The 21758-nt window shown below is 39.1% G+C and overlaps 1 protein-coding gene across 1 annotated transcript in view; it reads right to left on the bottom strand.

The window, feature by feature from the left end:
• Positions 1 to 21758, bottom strand: part of LOC127572527 (small conductance calcium-activated potassium channel protein 2-like) — a 103814-nt gene that overhangs the window by 16166 nt on the left and 65890 nt on the right. The window contains 3 exon segments of the mRNA XM_052019893.1: positions 849 to 976; positions 8590 to 8700; positions 11899 to 12040. Of these exon segments, the coding sequence (XP_051875853.1) occupies positions 849 to 976; positions 8590 to 8700; positions 11899 to 12040 (381 nt within the window).

Below are 21758 nucleotides of genomic sequence, written 5' to 3' on the forward strand. Positions count from 1 at the left end.
CTTTGAAAAATAAAGGATTTTGTGAAACCAACTTTTTTCATCAGCCAATTTTATAAAATCAATATAATGAAATAATGTAACTTTGAATGATGAGATACTATGCTATAACAGAAGGATCAACAAGCCAACAGAATTTTACATCAGAATAATGCTCTGCTGGAAACACAAGGAATTATCATTTTATATTTTTTTTTACAAATGTTACCATGATATTCAAAGGGTTAAACAAGGGAACTAACATAAAACCAACCTAACACAAGAAAGTAAAAGACACATGCATCATTGTTCAAAAATCCATCAGTACATAGAGAATCCTTATTTATTAGTATGTTTGCATACAAGGGAATTGGATAGAAACAATTTGAAATTTTTGTCTGGGCTCTCGTCGGTGTAGTTCTCTGATCCTTGCTGGAAAGAAGGCATAAATCGAAGCTAGAACTATGCACCCAGTTCAGCCACCCATGCTCCTTGTAAGTGTGGCTCCCCACTGGGAGTGCACAATCACAGAATTACCAAATATCTTTAAGAATCCATTATTAAAACAAAAAAATACAAAAGAAACAAGATTTAAATACAGTAAAGACTGTTATCTCAAACGATTAATCATTTGGAATTTAAAATACTACTTTAACATTAACAATTAAGTGAGAGACAAAAACAGTCCATTTAAAAGCAAACATGCACACTAAGAACTGATGATACAAACAACTGCAGATAAGAGTCCTGTCTTTGACAGTTTTCCTCACAGTTGGCTTTATGAAGGAATAGGCAGTCCTTTTACACCTTTTTTTTCACCTAAGTTAGTTTTTCAAAGTTAAATCATTGGCGAATATATGAACAATACTCACTGATGGATGGCTTGCAAGAACTTTCGTTGATGTTTCCTCACTTTTGCATGGTCAATCTTTTTAACCAATTTTGTGTTTTTGTATATTAACCATGTTTCCCTGAGAACATTGGCAGCTGCATTTTTCACCTATATATAAAAGTGCAGTGTCATTTTCTGTGCATGTTTGAGTACAGCTTGTTTTTAAAAGTACAAAATATTTAAATAAATGAGCTGAACATCAATCTTCAAGATTACTTCATCCCAATAGCATTTGTATCTGCCATTTAATATAAGATCCAATATCGACATTATTGGACAAATTTGATTATAACCTGTTTAAGTAACATCAAAATCCATTACTAACAGTTTGCAATTTTGTGATTGAAATGGAACTCTGGATTTGCACACAATTAATTGACATGGTAGCTTGCATACAGTTTTGGAACCTTGAAATGCCACAGTATGCCAGAAACTTTTAAACGATTCCATTATTACTGAACTTCACCAAGCAACTTAGACACAGAAATTTTAACTATTCAAAATGAGAATCAACATTTTACAAGACATGAACATATTATGAAGTGAGAAACTGAAGCTAATAGGTATCTCATAAATTATTTAAAATTCATTTAGTTACTCAAGATATAACAACTACTTCATCTGCAACAATGATTTTGGGCTAGAGATACTATCAAAATAATGGTGTGGTTCATGGTATGGCAAATTCAAGAGAAGACAGACCCCCAGTTAAGCAGAGTCTCATCTGCTTAATTAGCACACTGCCACTCATTTTGTTAACATTGAATGCATAAAGTTGGATAGGCACTATACTTAAATGATAGCTTTGAACTGAATCAGCCACGAAAAGCTAATGCATATCTATTTTTGTCTAAATAACTACATTTCAATCTTTTAATGATTTTATAAGCATTAATAAACTGTTGCAAGTGTGGAGTCTCATTTCTTCAAATTCCAAACCATGCTAAAAATTAGAAACATTTTGAATTTTGTTAACTTCCATTCTGTCTTAATCAAATATCTTTTCTCCCATTATATTTCTTCCAATGGGTGATTTGGCATTAAATTTTACCTGCTCTAATTATACTTCCTCCTTTGTCTATTAATTTCACAATTCTTCAGTCTGACTGGTTAAGAAAACTAATTCTTGCTTGCTCAGTCACGTACTAAGTGCTTGTGTCTGCAGTGTGCATCAACTGCAAATATTACTGTACTTACATAATTTAACTGCTCCAACAGCACCTACCAAATGCACCCACCATCATCATAAAGGCCAACATGCTCATGGAAATACCATCACTTGCCATTTCCCCTCCAAGTCACACACTACACTGACCTGGAAATATATTGCTAGTCCATCATCACAGGGACCAAGCCCTGGAATTCCCTACCCTGCAGCATTGGGAAGACCTTCCCAAAGCTGTTCATAAGGATGGCCCATTTCTTTAGGGCAATTAGGGATGGCCAATAAATGCTGTTCCTGCTAGCAACAGCCCACGTACAGTAAAATAATAGTAAAAAAAAGTGTCAAATGTCTTGTTTCCCTCCCTCACCAGTAACCTGTCAATCAAAAGAATATAAAAAAACAACTCTTGTTGGGCAACTCTAATTAATAGAAGATGGGGCCCTGCTGCAACAAATTACAGCCTAAATCTCCATTTTCTTGTGAATGAGGTAAAGGAAACATGGTCAGAGTTACACAGCACAGAAATAGGCCCTTCAGCCCAACTCGTCTATGCCAACCAAGATACCTATCCGAGCTGGTCCCAATTCCTTGCATTTGACCCATATCCCTCAAAACCTTTTCTAGCCGTTTACTTGTCCAAAAGTCTTTAAAAAAATTGTAATTGAACCCTACTCTGTAGCTTTCTCTGGGAGCTTGTTCCATGTACCCACCACCCTCTGTGTGAAAAAGTTGCTCCTTGGATCCCTTTTAATTCTTTCTCCTCTCACCTTAAAACTATGTCTTCTAGTTTTAGACTCCTCAGCCCTGAGAACAAGATTGTGATCGCGCACTTTATAAACCTCTATCAGATCACCCCTCAGTCTCTTAGGTTTCAGGGTAAAAAGTCCCAGCCTATCCAGTCTCTCCTTATAACTGAAGCCCTCCAGTCCCAGTAACACCCTCGTGAACTTTTTCTGCAGCCTTTCTACCTTAACAACATCCATCCTATAGCTGGGCGACTAGAACTGCGCACAATACTCCAAGTGAGGTCTCACCAATGATTTGTACAGCTGCAACATGAATCCCAACTCCTGTACTCAATACCCTGACTAATGAAGGTAACTGTGCAAAGCGCCTTCTTCACCACCCTGTCTACCTACGTCGCTACTTTCAGAGAACTATGTACTTGTACCCCAAGGTCTCTCTGTTCTATAGCACTCTCCAGAGCCCTATTATTTCCTGTGCAGGTCCTGCCCTGGTTTAACTGACCAAAATGCAACACCTCACACTTGTCCAAGTTAATTTCCACCTACCATTCCTTGGCCCACTTCCCTAGTTTTCTGATTTCTGAACAATCAATTAACCATGAACGCTATCTCGTTATTCCTCTTTGGCACTATTTATTTATTTTTGTAACTTATAGTAACTTTTATGTCTTTATGTCTTTGCACTGTACTGCTGCCACAAAACAACAAATTTCACAACATATGTCAGTGATAATAAACTTGATTCTGATTCTGAGTTCATCTAGATCCTGTTTTAAACTTGGACAACCTTCTTCACTGTCCACTACACCACCAGTTTTGGTGTCATTCACAAACTTACTAACCATGTTAACATTGTCATCGAAATTGTTAATATAGATGACAACAACCATGGCCCCAGCACTGACTCTTGTGGCACACCACTGGTCACAGGCCTCCAACATGAATAACAACCCTCCACTATGACCCTCTGTCCCCTTCCACCAAGACAATTTGGTACCCAACTGGCTAGCTCATATGATCTCATGTGATCTAGCCTTCCAGACAACCCTACCATGTTGGACCTTGTCAAAGGTCTTGCTAAAGTCTATGTAGACAATGTCTACTGCCCTGTCCTCAACAATCTTCTTAGTTACCTCTTCAGAAAACTCAATCAAATTTGTGAGACTGAAATAAAATGTTCCATTCTGCTAAATATTTTTAGTGCTGTTAAAAAAAGCATGAAACTTTACTGCAGGGTTGACAATAAAATTGAGGTCCTTGTATTGTGTTTTGGATAAGACGAGTAATTACCTCGATTACCACTGTCTCAGAATACCAACAACATTTCCCACCTCCACATTTTCCAGAGCTCTGTTACTGCCTGACTGATGCAGGAAATGTTTACAAGACCTCAGAGAGCAAACAGCAGAAATAAGCTTGCTAAACACAAGTAGGCTATGCCCTATGGTACTGCAAGTGAATATTGAAGGATTACGTTTTGGAGCTACTCGCAGAATATTGGCCAACAAATGGGTTTATTTTCCAGATACATACCTCTGCTCTCTGTTGTAACCTTCATGTTCCTTCTGTACATCCATCATTATTCAGCTTAATATTTTTTTCTTTCATTGATTCTGCTGTTATTAATTTGTGGTGAACAAATTTGAAATGCATTCAGCATATCCTAGAAACCTACAGTAAACGAGTCATCAATGCAGTCCCCTGTGCCTGTCCTGACATTTGAAAGAGCAATTCTGCTTTGTACTACGTGCCTGCATTTTGTGCATTACCCTACAAGTGGTTTATCCTCATCCAATTCCCTTTTAATATTATTTATAGAATTAGCTTCTAACGTTTTTCCAGTTGGATTGTTTCAAATTTCAATAACTCCAGAAAAATTCCTCCTCTTCTCCCTTCTAATTTTTTTTGCCAATAATTTGAATTATGACCCCTAGTTAGTTATTCACTTACTGAAGGGAATAACATGTCTCCATCTGCTCAAACGAGGCTTACATTATCTTGAGACATTGCAAGGTCACCTCCGAACCTTCACTGTTCCAATTACATTTTATTTTTGTATTTAGAGTCAGATTTGGTTTAACTGCAAAACCAACTAATTATCATGCAAATGTTAGCAAATAGAGCACCTCTGACTTCTGATGGAAGGAAGATTGATGATATAGCAACCAAAGGTACTTGATTTTAGAACACTGTATTGAAGAACTCCCACAGCGAATTCTTGGGATCGAGAAGATTGGTATCATTTTACATTTTGTCAGTGTAGTGTGTGACGAACCTGTAAAATTTAGTTTGCATCACTTTTTATGAATCTTGATACATTGTTGTACCCAGACACTGTAGTTATAGATGACAGTTAGTGCCTCCAATAAATGATGCGCTGTTTATAGTTCTTGTCTGTCGATTTGTTTTTGTAGCTGGCGACATAAAGTAACCCACAGGCTCTACTTTCAAGTAGAGAGCACTGGTGCAGTAGTGAAATTGGTTGAGGAATACACATAAAAACAGAAAAGTCCTGAAAATACTCAGCAGGTCTGGGTGGGAGCAACTGCAGAGAGAGAAACTGGGTCTGTTAAGTAATCCTAGCACTCTCTGTTTTTACTTCAGATTTTCACCATCTGCAGTATTTTACTCTGGGAATACAAGTCTTCAGTATCACAGCCAGAAAATCATTGGAATTAACGATCTTTGCTTTTTCCAGGCTGGGATATACTACCAACAAATTAATTTCCATTTAGAATGAAGTATTACACTCCAGGGAAATTATTATACAAATTGTTATGAGGTGGAATATGAAACTAAAGAAACAGCTGCAGTCTATTCTTGGTGCAAAATGATTTGTTTTTTGTTAAATATACTTCAGAATAAATTTAGACATGCAATATTCTAAATTGGCTCTTTGCTGTTAGTAATTTACGATGACCTATCAACTGATGAAGCATTAGATGCTACTGCAGGCACATACAGGAAGATTTTGACACAAGAGCAGGTGCAGATCAGAGTGGGTGGAGGATTATGTCTGCAAAAAGTAGTGAGCAGGTCAGGTCAGAAACAATGTAAACTGGAAACTATCACAGGAGAGTTGAAAGTTGGTAATTTAAATGAATTAATCATTCATTAACAATCTGGACTATGGTTACATGTCAGATGACTTGTCCTGGGCCCAGTACATAGATGCAATCACAAGGAAGGTGTGCCAGTGTCTTTACCTTCTTAGTAGATTAAGGGAGTTCAGCTTGTCATCAAACACTCTGACAAACTTCTACAGATGTACTATTGAAAGTATCCTGGCTGGTTGCATCATGGTCTGGTATGGCAATTCAAATGCACAAGAATGCAAGAAGATGCAGAGCGCAGTGGACTCTGCCCGGTACATCACGGGCACATCCCTCCTCACCATTGATAGTATCTACAGGAGGCAACATCCATCATTAAAAGATCCCCACCATCCAAGCCATCTTTTTGCAGCTACCATTGGGCAGGAGGTACAGAAGCCTGAAGTCCCACACCACCAGGTTCAAGAACAGCTACTTCCCTTCAACCATTCGGCTCTTGAACCAACTGGCAAAACCCTAACCACTACAGTTTAGCAACACTATGACCACTTTGCACTAAAATGGACTTTGTTTTTTCTTTGTTCTAATTGTGTTCTTTCTTGTAAAATTATGTATAATTTATGTTTAATTTATATTTTTCTTGCAAATGCTGCTTAAATGATGCTACGTGCCTGTGATGCTGCTGCAAGTAAGTTTTTCATTGCATCTGTGCATACATGTACTTGTGCATATGACAATAAAATCGACTTGAATTGACTACTTGGTTTTGGGAGTAAACCCAGGTGCAGGAGACCCTGCTTAGACTCGAGTGCCTATGGACAGGTTCCAGGTGGTGACAATGAAACCTCACTTTGAATATCACAGCTTCATAGCTCTCATGAGCAACTCCGATAGCTTTTGTTAACTATTATTTTGGCTTTTCACTTGGCAAATTCCAGAGAAAGTTTTGAGAAGACTGTGCTAACCATGTTTTAAATTTTATCTTCTATATTTCCGGACTAGCCAACCTGCTTACTGAACTAAGCAATTCTCCATCAAGATGTTCATGTAGTACTACAGTGGTGACCCATCTGTACCTGGACAACAGGGGAGCTCAACGTCAGAACCACAGCGTCTCTGGAGGCTCAGGCTACCACCCCAGACTGTGGCAGATTTGTTGCACGCTTGAATCATTCGTGTTGGTTGTGGGTCCTGGGAAACCTCCTGTCAAGGTGGCCACAGCCTTCAACCTCTACTCCACGGGATCTCTTCAGTCTTCTACAGGATTCTGCGGTTGCCTGCTCACCAATGTATCAGGTGGTTTGCTTCTAAGGGCATTAGCTTCGCCATGGATAACACCAACCAGAATGAAAGAACACTTGGATCTCCTACTCCGACTGGATTCTCACAAGTACTGAGGCTAGCGGACAGTACTCAGAGTAGCATGGAGTACAGTGCCCCCAGAGCAGCATGGAGTTTTAATTAATCAAAAGGCTCAATGACTTTAAACTAATTTTTTTACCCCACTTGGTAATGGAATCTGAGCTAGAAATGGTTGTGCTGGAATTTTTCTTTTGAAGAAAACACCATCTCCCTAATCTAGTTCTGGTTCCATTCAACTAATGTGCAGTTGGTTTGCAATCACCAAGATGTTTCCCCAGATGTGTACAAGACAACCAGGTAATTTCCATGGATCCTTCATCTCCAATCTATTCAACCTCCAAGCTGACTGAGAGGTTGTCAACTGAAGAACAAAAGTTACCCACTAGGCCTGGCTTATGACCCCCATGAAGATGCAATCAATGAAGCACTAGAGTTCTCCAACCAAAGCCACTTCGCCATGCCTGAAATGCATTGACCAAGCCATTTTTGGTGCCTCGATCATTGCTTCAATATGTACCAGGTTCTGCACAATCAGAGCCCTTGCTTTACTCAACTACTGTCCCTACCCACCTCTCCACTCCATCCCATTCCTCTCTCACCCCCGACCACCCATGCTATACTGTCTCTCTGCTTAACTCCAGCAGGCCAAGGAAACATCTAGGCACCAAAACCCAGAGGAAGTTGGCCTACCTTTGCTGAAGCTACAGAGATTGCTACAAGTTAGAAGCTTTAGAAAATAGTAAAGAATTTTAGTGGCACGTGGATATTTTACACAATGATAGAGTGTTAGGTTTCCATGCATGCACTCACTTAAAAATATTTGTCTGACACCACTTTCCAACCTGTGGCAATTATGTCTTTTGAATAGAAAGGTAAATGTTAACATGAGGAATGGAGGGACAATGGACTGATTGCAAGCAATCAACCAATGTGCTCCGATACAAATTAGTCTCCTATCCGTTGGAAAGGACTTCCCTAACCCCTCTGCCCCAGCACATGGGGAATTATAAAGTACCCTCCCCTCATTACAGTTAACTCCACTACAATTAAATTGAATCTTCTTCTTCATTCCCTTAAAAGAATGTTGTGTTACATGGTGCATCATTTTCGTTAGACATCTTCCTTGCCAGACTGACCATTTCACTGCATCTAAGTTGTGTGCACAAACATGCAGCAAGGTGACAGAAATTGCTTACACAAAGTACTTCCAGAATTCTAATGCATGGAAAGCATCAAAACAAAGGCATCAGTAGTCATCAATGTCTTCAAATTGATTTTTTTCTCCCATTTGATAATGGATATTGAACTGGAAGTGGATGTGCAGGAAATATTCTTTTAATGAAAACACCATCTCCCTAATCAAATGTTGGTTACGTATGGAAAAGAATTGCTTACTCGTTTTGACAGTTGTGTATCCATCATAAAATTATGCACATGTTTTTCTGCTTTGGTAAGCTCCAGCTTCCGTGCGACCACAGCTACAACCAGAGCAGTACAGCCAGCACCCTACAAGTAAAAAGAATTCGTAAACATAAACAATTCTTGGTATTACTTCAGTTAAAAATATTATTGCATCCATCAATATGGCAGGTGTATCATGGAGTGGTAGGAGAGCAGCAAGGGTGACAGGGCAGTGGCTCAGCGCGCAATCCTTTCCTCTGAAATAGGAAATGAATCCAGGTCACAATTATGAGCCAAGTACTTTGTCTGCAGCTGAAAGTGATTATGAAGTTGGTTTGGAATTACTGGTTCTGAGTCCACAGGACAAAACTATACAGAAATCGGTACAACTGGCACCACAAGGAAACCCCACTTAGATGGCAAAAGCAATCAAAATGGAAATAAGTGCAGGAATAGCAAGATTGTTGGGAGCACTTGGCCAACCTGACTTGGGAGTGTTTGGTGCCTGATATACAACAGTGCTCCAGCTCCAACAGTTGAAAATTTTCACCATAATAAAATAAAAAATTATCAAAATTATATCTTGCAACATAAAATATACATAATATATAATATATTATAACAAAATATTTATAATATAATCATTTTATTTCTTCATAAAGATGTTGGTGTCATTGGTTAGCATGTATTACCCATCCCCAATTGCTCATCAATTTGCTAGAGAGCAGTGAAAAGAACCCACATTGCTCTGGGTGGACCTTGTATCTAGGCCGGACTGGATGAGCATGGCAATTTTTTTTCTTTAAAGTGGCTTTGGTCACCAGCTGGATTTTTGTAACAATTCAGTGGGTTTACAGTCACTACTAATAGCCTTAAAAAAATCCAGATGTATTTAATACATTTAAATAGTGCATATGTCTCAAACTGAATAGTCTAGTTCCAATGGACTAAGTAGTTTAACCATTACACTTTACACCATGTTTTGCGGGACAGCATACTATTCATATATGGTACAACATAGTGGAACAACATGTCTTCTTTTATGTCTGGACAGAAATCATCTGGAAGTAAAATCTGCTCCGGTTAAAAAAAATAAAGACATTTTACAAGTTCTATCCTCACCAGGTCTAGTAGGGTAAGTTTATAAATGCACTCTGTACTAACTCAATGTATCTGCACTGTGTAATGAATTGATCTGTACGATCGGTATGCAAGACAAGTTTTTCACTGTACCTCAGTACAAGTGACAATAATAAACCAATACCAATACATTTATCTTTACCTTTTGGTCATTCCAGTGCTTCTCAGAAAAATCAGAAAGGAGGTCATTATGGAGCCCACTTGATTTTCCTTCTATTTAAATGATTGGGCTTGTGAGCCTCCGTGCCCAATTTTCCACTCTATATTTTGCTCAAATCATGAAGACAAAAAAATCCCTCCACAGATTCTACATATCTGTTAATAATTATGTTAAGGACTGGCAGCTTTTTTCCCGTTCAGTTGTGTTATTGAAATATAGAGCTGATTTTTAAAAACAGCAAATTGCAAGGTGATGCTTACATTGTGCATTTTTATCATTGAGAATCTGAATTGTGAAAAACAACATGAAATGAAAAAAGGAGACACTCTAGGACTATCCATGTGGAAGATGAAATAAAAGCTCTCAGTTCTATTGCATGCAGCCAAATGCATTCATGAGATCTTGATGCTTTTAGCTGTACAATATTACAAAATGACTTGAGGCATATAAAACTAGTTATTAAAGCTGAAAAGTCAGCAGATTTAATTTTTTTTTAAAAAACCATGGCTAGTGGAGAAAGGGCTATCTATTTCCAATACCTTTAAATAGCTACTGACTTGAAACCTACTCGCAATATAAAAGTATATAAAAATAACTTTCAATTCAATCTAATGAATCACCAAATCATTGTTATACAGGACTTTTATGTTGGTATATCACATACTTTATAATTCGTCTATAGTTTAGAGTCAAAGTGATGGCACAGTTAATGCTGTTTGCGATCGACTGTTTGCAAATGATTCAGCAAATACACATAAAGCCAAATGTGTAATCAAAATATGGAATTCCAGAAGTAGCTGACAAATTGTGGTGCTCTACTGCTTGCTTTGTGAAACCAGCATCTCACTGTCTGTTTTGGTATTGAAATCCAGTGAAAAGCATGAAGCTGGTGTAATTACTCGTTAGATTCAAACAGGGCTTATCACAGAAAGTCCTGATGCAGGGTTTCAATCCAAAACATCGACTATTCCTTTGCCGCCACAGATGGGACTATCAGAGGGAAAGTGGCAGTGCCATTGGGCGTGTCAGGGTCCTGGGTAATGAGAAGGTCAGAACCTGTGTCTCTCATGGGATTGTGGGGCGGCAGCCAGCACTCTAAGGGATGGCGGTGGGGTGGGTCCTCCACAGAATAAAAAACAAGTACGGTATCCTAGTCCAATGCGGAACAGTGAAGACCTTGCTTCCCTTGGACTGCTCAATTTCAGCCGCTCCAAAATAAGCTGGTTTAATTTCCCCTAAGGAGCTGAAGATAAAAGCTTTCAGTTCTATTGCATGCATCCACATGCATTCATGAGGCACAGCAAGAACACCTCAAAGCGAATAGTAGAGTGCCCACTCAAAATTCCAAAGTGAAATGAAACAGTCCTGAAGTGGTCACATCTGAGTACCCAACACAGTTTACCCGAAGAAAAAACACATTATAAAAGAAAGGCAGAATATCCAACATGCAGAACCCACACCAGAAGGGTCTTTTCCCTAATTCCAAGTTGTAAACCTGAGTACCTCCTATCAGAGTTGGAGCAGGGGCAGCTATATTCATGGAAACATGCCTTGTGTAACCAAAGCAGGACTCTGTTTTAGAACTGCTGGAGACTGCCACAAAAAGGGGATGTTTTTAATAATAATGTTTTCCTGGAAGTGGAGTGCTTTCCTTGCTCCATAGTCAGGTGAGTGGTATGCAGTGTTAAACCAGTTGCCTACTTTATCCCCTCTGAATCGTTTTCCCTTCCTTGAATGACCCACCTGGCAATGCTGTGGCCAAAACTGAAATCCTCTTTGCCTGTGAACAGCCATAATGATTAATGTTCTGCGTTGCTACCAGTAACTGTGCAGATTATACCTCAAAAGTTGCAATCCAAGCCTATGTGGTTTTTGGGACTGATATCTATATTATAAATGGCCTTCCATCTGCAACAGGGTATATACTGTGGTTGCCCTCAAAACAATAACCTACTGTCCTTTCAGTGCAACACTGTGATGGGTTACTGAAATATATCACTTACCATAATCCCTGTGAGTAGGCAAACTCCTTTCCCACAATATGTATGCGGTACCATATCACCATATCCAATGGAAAGGAAGGTGATAGAAATAAGCCACATTGCTCCAAGAAAATTGCTTGTGACATCCTGGCTGTCATGATATCTGCAAGCCAATTAGAATATCATTACACAGTTGATTCCATCCGACTGTTCAATTGTTCCTGTAATTTTACTTTTGGGATGAAAATCCTCCATTGTTTGCGAAGTACAAGATATTTGCTGCATGTATATCTTTGTACAACTGTTTTATTTGGTGGTAACAATGATGTGGTTAAATATTTCAATCAAAATCTGACTTGAGATATTGTGAGCTTAAACCAGCCAAAACCAAGGTTGGGACATGGTGGAATTATGATGGGAATCATAATAGTAGCTCAACAAAGGTTATAAGATATATACAACGGAATTAGAATGAAACGAAAGGCTGAAATATAGAAACAAACAGTATAATTTGGTACTACAATTCAGAAGCTTTGGAGAGAAATGTGTATAAAGATCATTTGTTTTTAATCCACTTACACCTTTCATTATTGATACAAAATGTAAAACATTTGTTGAAATAAAATCAATTAAGGAAACAAAATTAACATTTAAAAAAATTATCAAAAGCCATAAACATTTTTGTGCTGAGTCACCTGATAAAGCTAAAAATGCAATGTACATTGCGGGTAATAATAGAATATTATGGTATTTTGAGATACTATAAAATAATATTTTTAATATTTCTCATGATTGCAAAAATATTGTTATCATCTCCAAAAGATTAGTAAAATTAGTGAGCCAAGAAATAATTTTCTTTTTGCAACAATCTGTTACATTCATTCGCTCAACTCATAGATATCGGGTGAAAACAAGAAACATGCAAGAAATAAAAAATAATATTTCAAATATGTTTGAATTGATACAGCTCCCTGATACATTCCCCTGCTCTTTAATCTCTCCTTTTAAAAAATCACTACAGCACTGTCAATCAATCAGAGTGGCCTAGCAAGGTGACATTATTACAGCCTGTAATTAGATACCAATACTTAATAAAAACACATCAAAATACAAGGTGCAATAAACAAATATTTTGTCACAGGGATGGCTTCTCTATACATTTTTAAGAGCCTTACAATTACAGACGGCTGCTGTTCAGGATTCACACTTCTCTGTTACAGTTTTTGAATAACAGTTTCAACATCAGCACATATAATTGAGAAAAACTATAAGAAGTACATCGATGCTTTGTGTACCCATCTGGTGATCTTCTATGCAATAGTTACAGGCCTCCTTTACTTGGGGTATAAGCCATCCAGGTTCCCTTCTATCAAAGAATTTTCACCCGAATGAGTAGGTCCTAGAGCCAAAGAATTGTGCATTTACTGCATGGGCCATCATGTCCATTCCTGCAAAAGTAAACGTCCGTCCAATATCCCAGCTCTTTCCCTGGATCCTAAATTTACTTTCCCTAAAGTGTCAAACCCAGTTCCCTTTTTCAAAGCAATGACTGATTCTGCTCCTTTTACCCTCTCAGGCAGTCCAAGCCCACGTGCTGCGTGAAAAGGGCTTTTCTTCTGTCAGCTGGGGGTTTCTCCCAATCACTTTTAATGTATGGCCTCTGGCTCCTGACCTTTCTGCCAACAAGAACAGTTTCTCTTTGTTCACTTTGCCCAGTCCCTTTTGGACCTTGAACACTTCTATCAGCTCACTGCCATACCTGTTCGGTGCTGCCTATTCACACCATCAGCTTCAATTCTGAAAACAAGCTTAATATGTGACACTTTATCAAAGATCTTAAGTAAGTTCGTACACGCAATATCAATAATTCTGCCCTCATCAATTCTCTCTTAATATTTTACCAAATAGTGTCAGGTTAGTTAACCGTGATACCGACCTTCTTTTATTACCCCACACATCTCCAATTGACTATTAATTTTGTCCTTGATTATTTATAGCAACTTTCCCACCACTAAAGTTGAAAATACTAGGCCACAGTTGCTGGGTTTATCCTTGCATTCTCTTTGAACATGGGTATAACATTTGCAATCCTCCAGTTCTCTGGCACAACCTTGGTGTTTAAAGAGTTTCTGGCAAACCACATTTTCTCAATGGAGAAAACAAAGGGATGAGAAGGTGAAAATCCATGATGATTGTAGTTCACAGTTGGTTATTCTGAGAAGGTGGCAATTCTTGAGCATGGCCAGACACTCAAAGGAATTTATGTATATCTGAAACAGAACCCTGGCAGAATCTTGGCAGCTATGACTCTTAGTTATTGGCGCTCTCATGTCTGGGTCAGAAAGTTACAGGTTCAAGTACCACCCCACAGAATAGAGCACAAATGTCTTAGTTAAAGCTCCAGCACAGCACCAAGGCAGAGATATTAAACCGAGACCCCCATCTGCTCTCTCAGGTGGGCATAAACGATCCAGTGGCATTATGTGAAAGTAGAACAGGGCATTTCTGGCGAACGTATATCCCTCTATCAACATAATCAAAACTTATGTTGTCGTCAGATGGCTAATTGCAGATGTTGTGCATAAAATGGCTGCCACGTTTCTTTCATCCAACAGTGACTAAACTTCGAATAAACTTTTGTCACCTGCAAAACGTTCTGCAGTGGTTTGGAGCTAGGAAAGAATCTCTCAAGATGCAACATTTTAAAACAACCATCAGGCGTGGCCACAGCTTCATAAAAAGCACAATTATTGTCTTCCTCCCAAACTCAAATACATCACAGTTACAATATTTGGTTGGGCAAATAATTTAAATAATTGGGTGGCAACTATTTCAGTGTGAGGGATGCCAGGTGAGTGTTCTATTGTTGAGTTTAAACGGCTAAAGAGCAAAAATTGTACCCTGAGCATTTAAAAGAGTTAATTATGGCTTTATTCCCACTGCAATGCAACACTAGGTGACTGGTTCATTACAACAGATTTCTAGCTTTCCTCAATTCTGATGAAAGATCAATGGCCTGAAAACATCAGCGCTGTGTGTGCGTGTCTCTCTTTGCCTACAGGTTGACGGTTAACGTGCTTGATATTTCCACCATCTCCAGTTTTCGTTTTTTGAGAAAGACGAATGTTTTTCAATGGTCAAATCTAAAATGTTTCACCGATATCAGCCCTAATTATATTTCTTATTGTGTTCAGCCCTTCCCTATCTCTGCAGGCAAGCTCCTCCACTACTATGACCATCAGATCTCCACATTCCTCCAGTTCCAGCCTCTTGCTCACTCTGGTTTCCTTCATTCCACCTTTGGCTGCAGTGTCACCCATTATTAGTACCCTCACGGCCTTCTGGTTAAACTTAGACACCAAGTTTACTTTGGGAGAGATGGGAGGAGCCAGGGTTCAGCCTGGGTAGGTGGGTCCATCCTGGGGTTTTATTGACCAGTTCAGAGTCAGCTTCAGGGCAATGTGATGGATGTGATTCCACCTTTAGTTAAGATTATTTTTTTCCACACAGTGGACTTTGGAGTACAGGGGAGCATCTCAGGTGCAATCAGGACTTGCAACATATGTTTGCCTACTGATCCCAAGACAGAGGGTGTTGGTAGTGTGATTTTTTTCTGAAACATTCTTTTTATATTTCCATCATTAAAGGCACAATGACAGCATTATAAACAGTTAACCGCTTAATTTCCATGTGCATAATTGTGTTCATTGACTATTATTAATTGGCAGCTTTAAATAATAGTCCATTGAAACTATGGAAAAAAAAGAGAAGGAAAACCCAAGACCTAAGAGCCTTCAGAAGCTAGGATCTGGAGTAAAAAAACAAGCTGCTGGAGGAACTCAGTGAGTCAGGCAGCATCTCTGAAGACAAAGGGATAGTTGACAGGTCAAGATCCTGAATTAGGACCAAAATAGTTAGGAACTAAAATGCTTGTTTCAAATAAACACACACTGCATGATTGGTTGAATTATGTTCATGACATGCATTTATTCTCAAATACAGATATGAATTATCAAAATCCAATAAATGTCAGCAGCAACGAGTACTTTCCTGGATGGGATGGCTCATTGTGATGAACTAACAGAGGGGCCTTAGGTCATATGGAGTTGAATAGACTTTGGCAAGAGGTGAGAGGGCAGATCTTTGTGAAACACCGTTTCAAGGAAGTACAACAATTGCATCACTTACAGTCCTAAGCTAAGAGTTGGTGACAGCCATGCTGAGCACTCAAGAGAGGACATAAAGAAAGGGGAAAGGAAGGAAGGAGGGAAGAAAAGAAAACACAGGAACAAAGAAAGGAATTTGGATATAATGCTTCAGAACATCCAAAAATTTGCATCATCAATTAAGGACTTTTAAGTGTACAAACTACTTGAAGATAGGAAAAAAGATGATTGTGCCCACATTTCCTTATAGCCCCCTGAGGAGTACAAGAAAAATGGTATTACTGCTTGGATTCCCTGCAGTTTCTCTCCATCAGATGGGTTCCACACAGACATTCTGAACTTTGTTGGAGCATTTTCATTGGATCTGAGAATGAAGATGTTTCCCCTCACTCAATGGGATCTGCACTTCCTCCCTTATACACATCTAAAAATACTTAGCTTAGTGACGTTGGCTAGGTGGAATATCAATCTCTACATACATGAGAATGATTTATTTATGAACAACTAGCTTGTGATCTTTTTTTCTCCTTCCAAACAGGTGAAAATAAAAATCCTCCTTTAACAGGTCTGTATTATTTTGGCAATTTTCCTTCTCTTCTCACCTCTTGCTTAGTGGGTCCTCCTTCTGCTGTGATACTATTAAGACAATTTCCTTCTTTTCTCTTGTCATATCCATTACCAGATGCTCCCTGAAGCTTCTGCTGTTCTGTCATTGCATCATTGGCAGAAGCCCTAGCTACACGTGTGAAGGGGAATTCTGCTAAATTTCTGCCAAGGCAGCAGACCCACAAAAATCCAGAAGGAACCCAACCCCTCTGATAACTGTCCGTTTGTTTGTGCACTTGGGATCCCAACCTGTCACTTTTATCTTTCATGTGTCATGTTCTCTTGGACCTATCCCATCCCATCCTGTCCACACTATCTCGATGGCAGTGTAGATCTCATCATCATGAACAGCTCATCCACATGCTCTACTCCTTTTGCACGTTTTCTTGAGAACTTCGCCTCTCCTATAAAATTCTCTGGCTGCAGCCTTCACAATCCCCACTCCAAGTTTCAAATCGATATCCTCCTCCCGTGCCTTCCTCACCCTCTGGTGAATTTTAATATCTATTTCATTTCCATTTGTCCTCTCTCCTGTAAACTCGCTACTCACCCAAGACTATTTCTCCAATTTCACAACCCCATTTCTTCATATGTTGTATTGTATATCTTTTGTGGCCTTTCTAAACTCTTAAATTTGGTTATGGTGAAAGCCATCTCTGATTTAAAGCAATACCACTAAATCTCCCAACCCGTTCCAAACCCTTTTCCTTCTGAGTCCAAAATTTGGAAAAAATCCTGCACCAAATCTCTCAAAACGCCAAGGAGTTCACAAGCTCATAGTTTTTTTTGTTACCAAAATTATGAGCACTCACAGATGCCTCTGTTATGGGCCACCCAAATAATTGATATCAGCAAAGTCAAACTTCCCCAAGAGCTCTCTTTGAACTAGCACAGTTTCTCTCTTATTGCCCTTCATGAACTTCCCAGTTAGTTTCGCCCGTGCCTTGGGTTATCTTGAACATAGCTCTTATTAAGTTGCTGACTGTCCAACTTATCTTGCAGTCCCCTTGGTCATTAAAGCTGTGTTTGGTTGCCCCTCTTTAGGCATTCACCCTTTCATTTAAAACTACTGCAATCATCCTCATTTATACAGTTATCTCATCCATCAGTGAAATTACCATCTTGTGACCATTGTTAAGTATCTGTTGTTCTCTTTCCAATTGACAGTGCTATTTTGTATGAGCCTAGTAATTTTCCCAATTGTCTCCTCGGATTGGCATCTCCTGCTAAGTGGCAACAGAAGGAGGGAAATGAACAAAAGGCCAGCACTAGTGATGCAGTCGTAGCAACTGATTGAACCAAAGAAGCTTGTTTTCTGTGGCAAATGTCACTTCCTGTAAGAATAACGTAGTAATGAGAAGACAGTTTATTACATAAGGCTGATGAGCCAAATCAGTTCTACATGATTGGCTGATACTTGTACGCAATAATCATGACTTAATTGTTAAATTTAGTTTGACATGCATAATTTTGTAGTGACATTTGTTTTTGTATTGTGGCTAAGTGATGGTCAATTAGATATCCAAGTGTGATCATATCACAAGGGGAATGCCCATAAACGGACCCGTGTCTATGAAGCTTTGAAGATGCCAATATTTCCACACCACTTCCTCTTAACACAACATAGGAAGCTGCATCAACACCCAGAAGAAATATGCCAACAACTAACCTGCAGGTAGTTGATGATTCCTGTAAGTAGTACTAGTTCGGATGAGGGGAGAGAATTCTTCCTGCTGCTGAATATTGTTCAGAGAGAGGTGCAAAATGATAGATCTGATACCAATCAATGACAAACACTGAATGCCATCATGACATGACCTGCTTGCTCAGCAAGTTTCTGGCAGACTGTCATTCCCCTCACAAATCACAGCCCAAAGTCATTCACCCCAGAGATGTGCAAGCATCCCACCAATGCCATTGTGGAGCTTTAAGGCCACATCTGGCACCCTAGAAACAGGCACTGTCTCAGTTTCCTACTGCAAGTGCCAAATGAACTACAGCAATTATCACCACTGTGCCCTACCTGCTCTTTATTGGACATCCAGATGGAAGGTTTCAGTACGAATCACTAGACCAACATCTAGCCTTGTACTGGCTCCAGTTTTGGTTTCATTGTGCAGAAGAACACATCATCATTCATGCACAAGGCTAACTCTACAGCTGACTGTGAGGCTTTTATCAGCAATACAAATCAATCTATCTGCACCATGACAGAATTTGATTACAAACTGAAGACATGACTTTAGCCCTCTAAAACTCATTTCTCAGACCACATTACAATAACATGTCCAGCATAGGTCACCCTGCTTCAAAAAGAAATTTAATGCACTGGGAGTTCAAAGAAGATTCACAGTATTGATTCCTTGAGTTAAAAGTTTTCTAATATCAAACAACTGATAAAATTGAGCTTGTATCCATTTGAAGAAAGATTGAAAGGAGGGATGACCTTTAAAATGCCAAACAACATTGATAATTCTACAGGTCACCAAACTAATTACAGAAGCATCAGAATGTTCAGCCAATTAAATATTAAGGTGCATTTCTAAATAATGACTATAAAAAGCTCAAGCACAACTTATTATCAGCCAATGTGTTTTTAAATGATCGAAACATAAGAAATCTAGTGGCAAAATAATTAACTTTACACATGGGATTGTATTTGCTCCATCCTCAAAATGCGTTAAAACATTTTCACAACAGTCAAATTACACTTTCCTTATTCTACACTTTATGTAGCTGTTGACTGAATTCAGTTATTGTTAGAGTGCAAACTGCAAGTACCGGAATGACAATATGCAATCAAAATGAAACGTATTAAGATGCCTGTGGTAAATCTAGAAATACAAACTCTTTTGATAATTTATTGGCGAACAGGTCTTGAAGACAGTCAATGTTTTCAGTTAGAGATCAGGAGGATGTATGGCTAAATATGGTGAAGAACATGGAGGTGTACCTTCGCTTGTTTCCTAATCTGCCAGGTGTGGAAACTATAGTCCTTGATGTGCTAATCTCTCAGTTTTGCTACAGGATTTCTGCCTGCTGTGCCAGCTCTGCCACATCCTTGGCACTGTTCCCTAGATATTAATGGTAGGTTCCCAGAGGACTTTCTCCCAGTACCAATACTGAAGCCTTCAGCAGGTAAGTGATCAGACAGAAAGTTGCCTCTGCTTTGCCTACACTCTCCACTTGCAGCATCCAGCTCCATTTGCACCATTCGGCAGTATATGGCAGTGCCTAAAAGTAGCAGCAGAATTAGGGACCGAGGGATGGGTGGATTTATTGACAGAAAAATACAATGCACGTTATATTTTATGTATGCTTAATCATTAAAAAACAGCAAATCATTTAATTTATCAACAACACAGGAACTCAATGCTAGGTATAGTGTCACAGAGACACAAGAGGTTCTGCAGATGCTGGAATGTGAAGCAACACAGACAAAATGCTGGAGGAACTCAGCAGGTCAGGCAGGCAGCATCTATGGAGGGAAATAAACAGTCGACGTTTTGGGTTGAGACCCTTCATCAGAACAGGTGCAGTCCTGATGAAGGGTCTCAACACAAAATGTCGTCTGTTTATTTCCCTCCATAGATGCTGCCTGCCTGACCTGCTGAATTCCTCCAGCATTTTGTGTGTGTTGCTAGGTATAGTGTGTAAGGCAGTGTAAATGAATGTGTGGATTATATACGCATGTGTAAATAAATAATTGGAGCATGCATTGGTCTTCAAATTCTGCTGCGACTTATTCATTGTGTTTGGCCTCTTGCTGGTAAATATTAGCTCTTGATGGTGGTTAGTCAGAAAATTTAACAGTTAAGAAAATATATGGTGCAATTATGAGGTATAAAATGAAAGCACAAAATCCCAGGAACTGTGAATTGGCCAGGCAGGATTTGTGGTGGGAGAAACAGTGTTAGTGTTTCAGGTTGATGCTCTTCCATTCCCGGAACAAGGCATCAATATGAAACCTAAACTGACCCACACACTCAAACTGCTGCAGCCAGGTCACATCGTGAAGTCAAAAGTGCTCATAAATCTGAACAACATATAATGATTAAGACATTACTTCAATGAACCAGATATAGCCAGGAACCTGATCATACAATTTTCTCAGAGATTTCCTACAAAGCTGAAATAGAAAGATAAAAATGATCACCGATTTTCACATTTTTGTGTACACTGTGATCAAGTGGCATCCAGTTTTTAAATTAAGTGGGGACACTTAGCAACCTCCTGTCAAGTTATTTTGCCTATTAAGAGCCTGGACATTCCTGCTAGTTTTTTTTTGAGGGGGGGTGGAATAAATCAGTGTTAGTTGACAAAAATGGGTGTAGCTTGGGAAAAACCCATTTCCAATTGATCAGTTTTCTAATTCTCTCCCAAATTTCTTCCTCTCTGTCCATGAAATTTTAACTCCATACCATTATGCCGACTTCTGTACTTGAATGTCTCTCATGCATGCTCCAACATTCTATTATAATTTCTTTTTACAGAACACTGAAAGTTTAAATATCTAGCCTAGAAAGTTCAACACTTAGGAATCCTAATAGGGTTATGAAGACGATGAAAGGCTGTTGTACCATTCAGACCATAGATTCTAGTATGAGCATGGAAATGATTCTAAGATGTAAAGTAACAGAAGGGGAAGTAAATATTTGTTTGACTTGTTTCCTTTGCTTTGTTTGTAGTTTGAAGCATCCCTCTCTCAGGGCAGGTACAATCTGCACCAAGGAGTCAATGTCAACACAGGCCAGGAATCATACAAATGGGAAGTGGGAAACTTCTGTACTCTCAGCAGGATGGGACCTGGAGGATTTAAACTCCTGATCCTTAGTCTCCTGTCTAGAACCAGCAGGAAGCGATAACTTGTTTATCAAAAATTTGTATTTACCAAGAACAGCAAATTCCTACCTCACCGTTCTCAGTACAAGACATGTCATTCCATTCACACAAGATCAAAGAGCAGGAGCAGACCATTTGCAGCAACCCCTCCCACCTGCCCCCCCACCCACCACCACCCCCATCTGCTAGACTATTCAATAATCTTTTACCTCACTGCTGCTTTCCTGTACTAACCTCATTGGCATTGATTGATTTAATATCTAAATA

This window comes from Pristis pectinata, chromosome 7, assembly GCF_009764475.1.
Source record: "Pristis pectinata isolate sPriPec2 chromosome 7, sPriPec2.1.pri, whole genome shotgun sequence".
Classification (NCBI taxonomy): Eukaryota; Metazoa; Chordata; class Chondrichthyes; order Rhinopristiformes; family Pristidae; genus Pristis; species Pristis pectinata.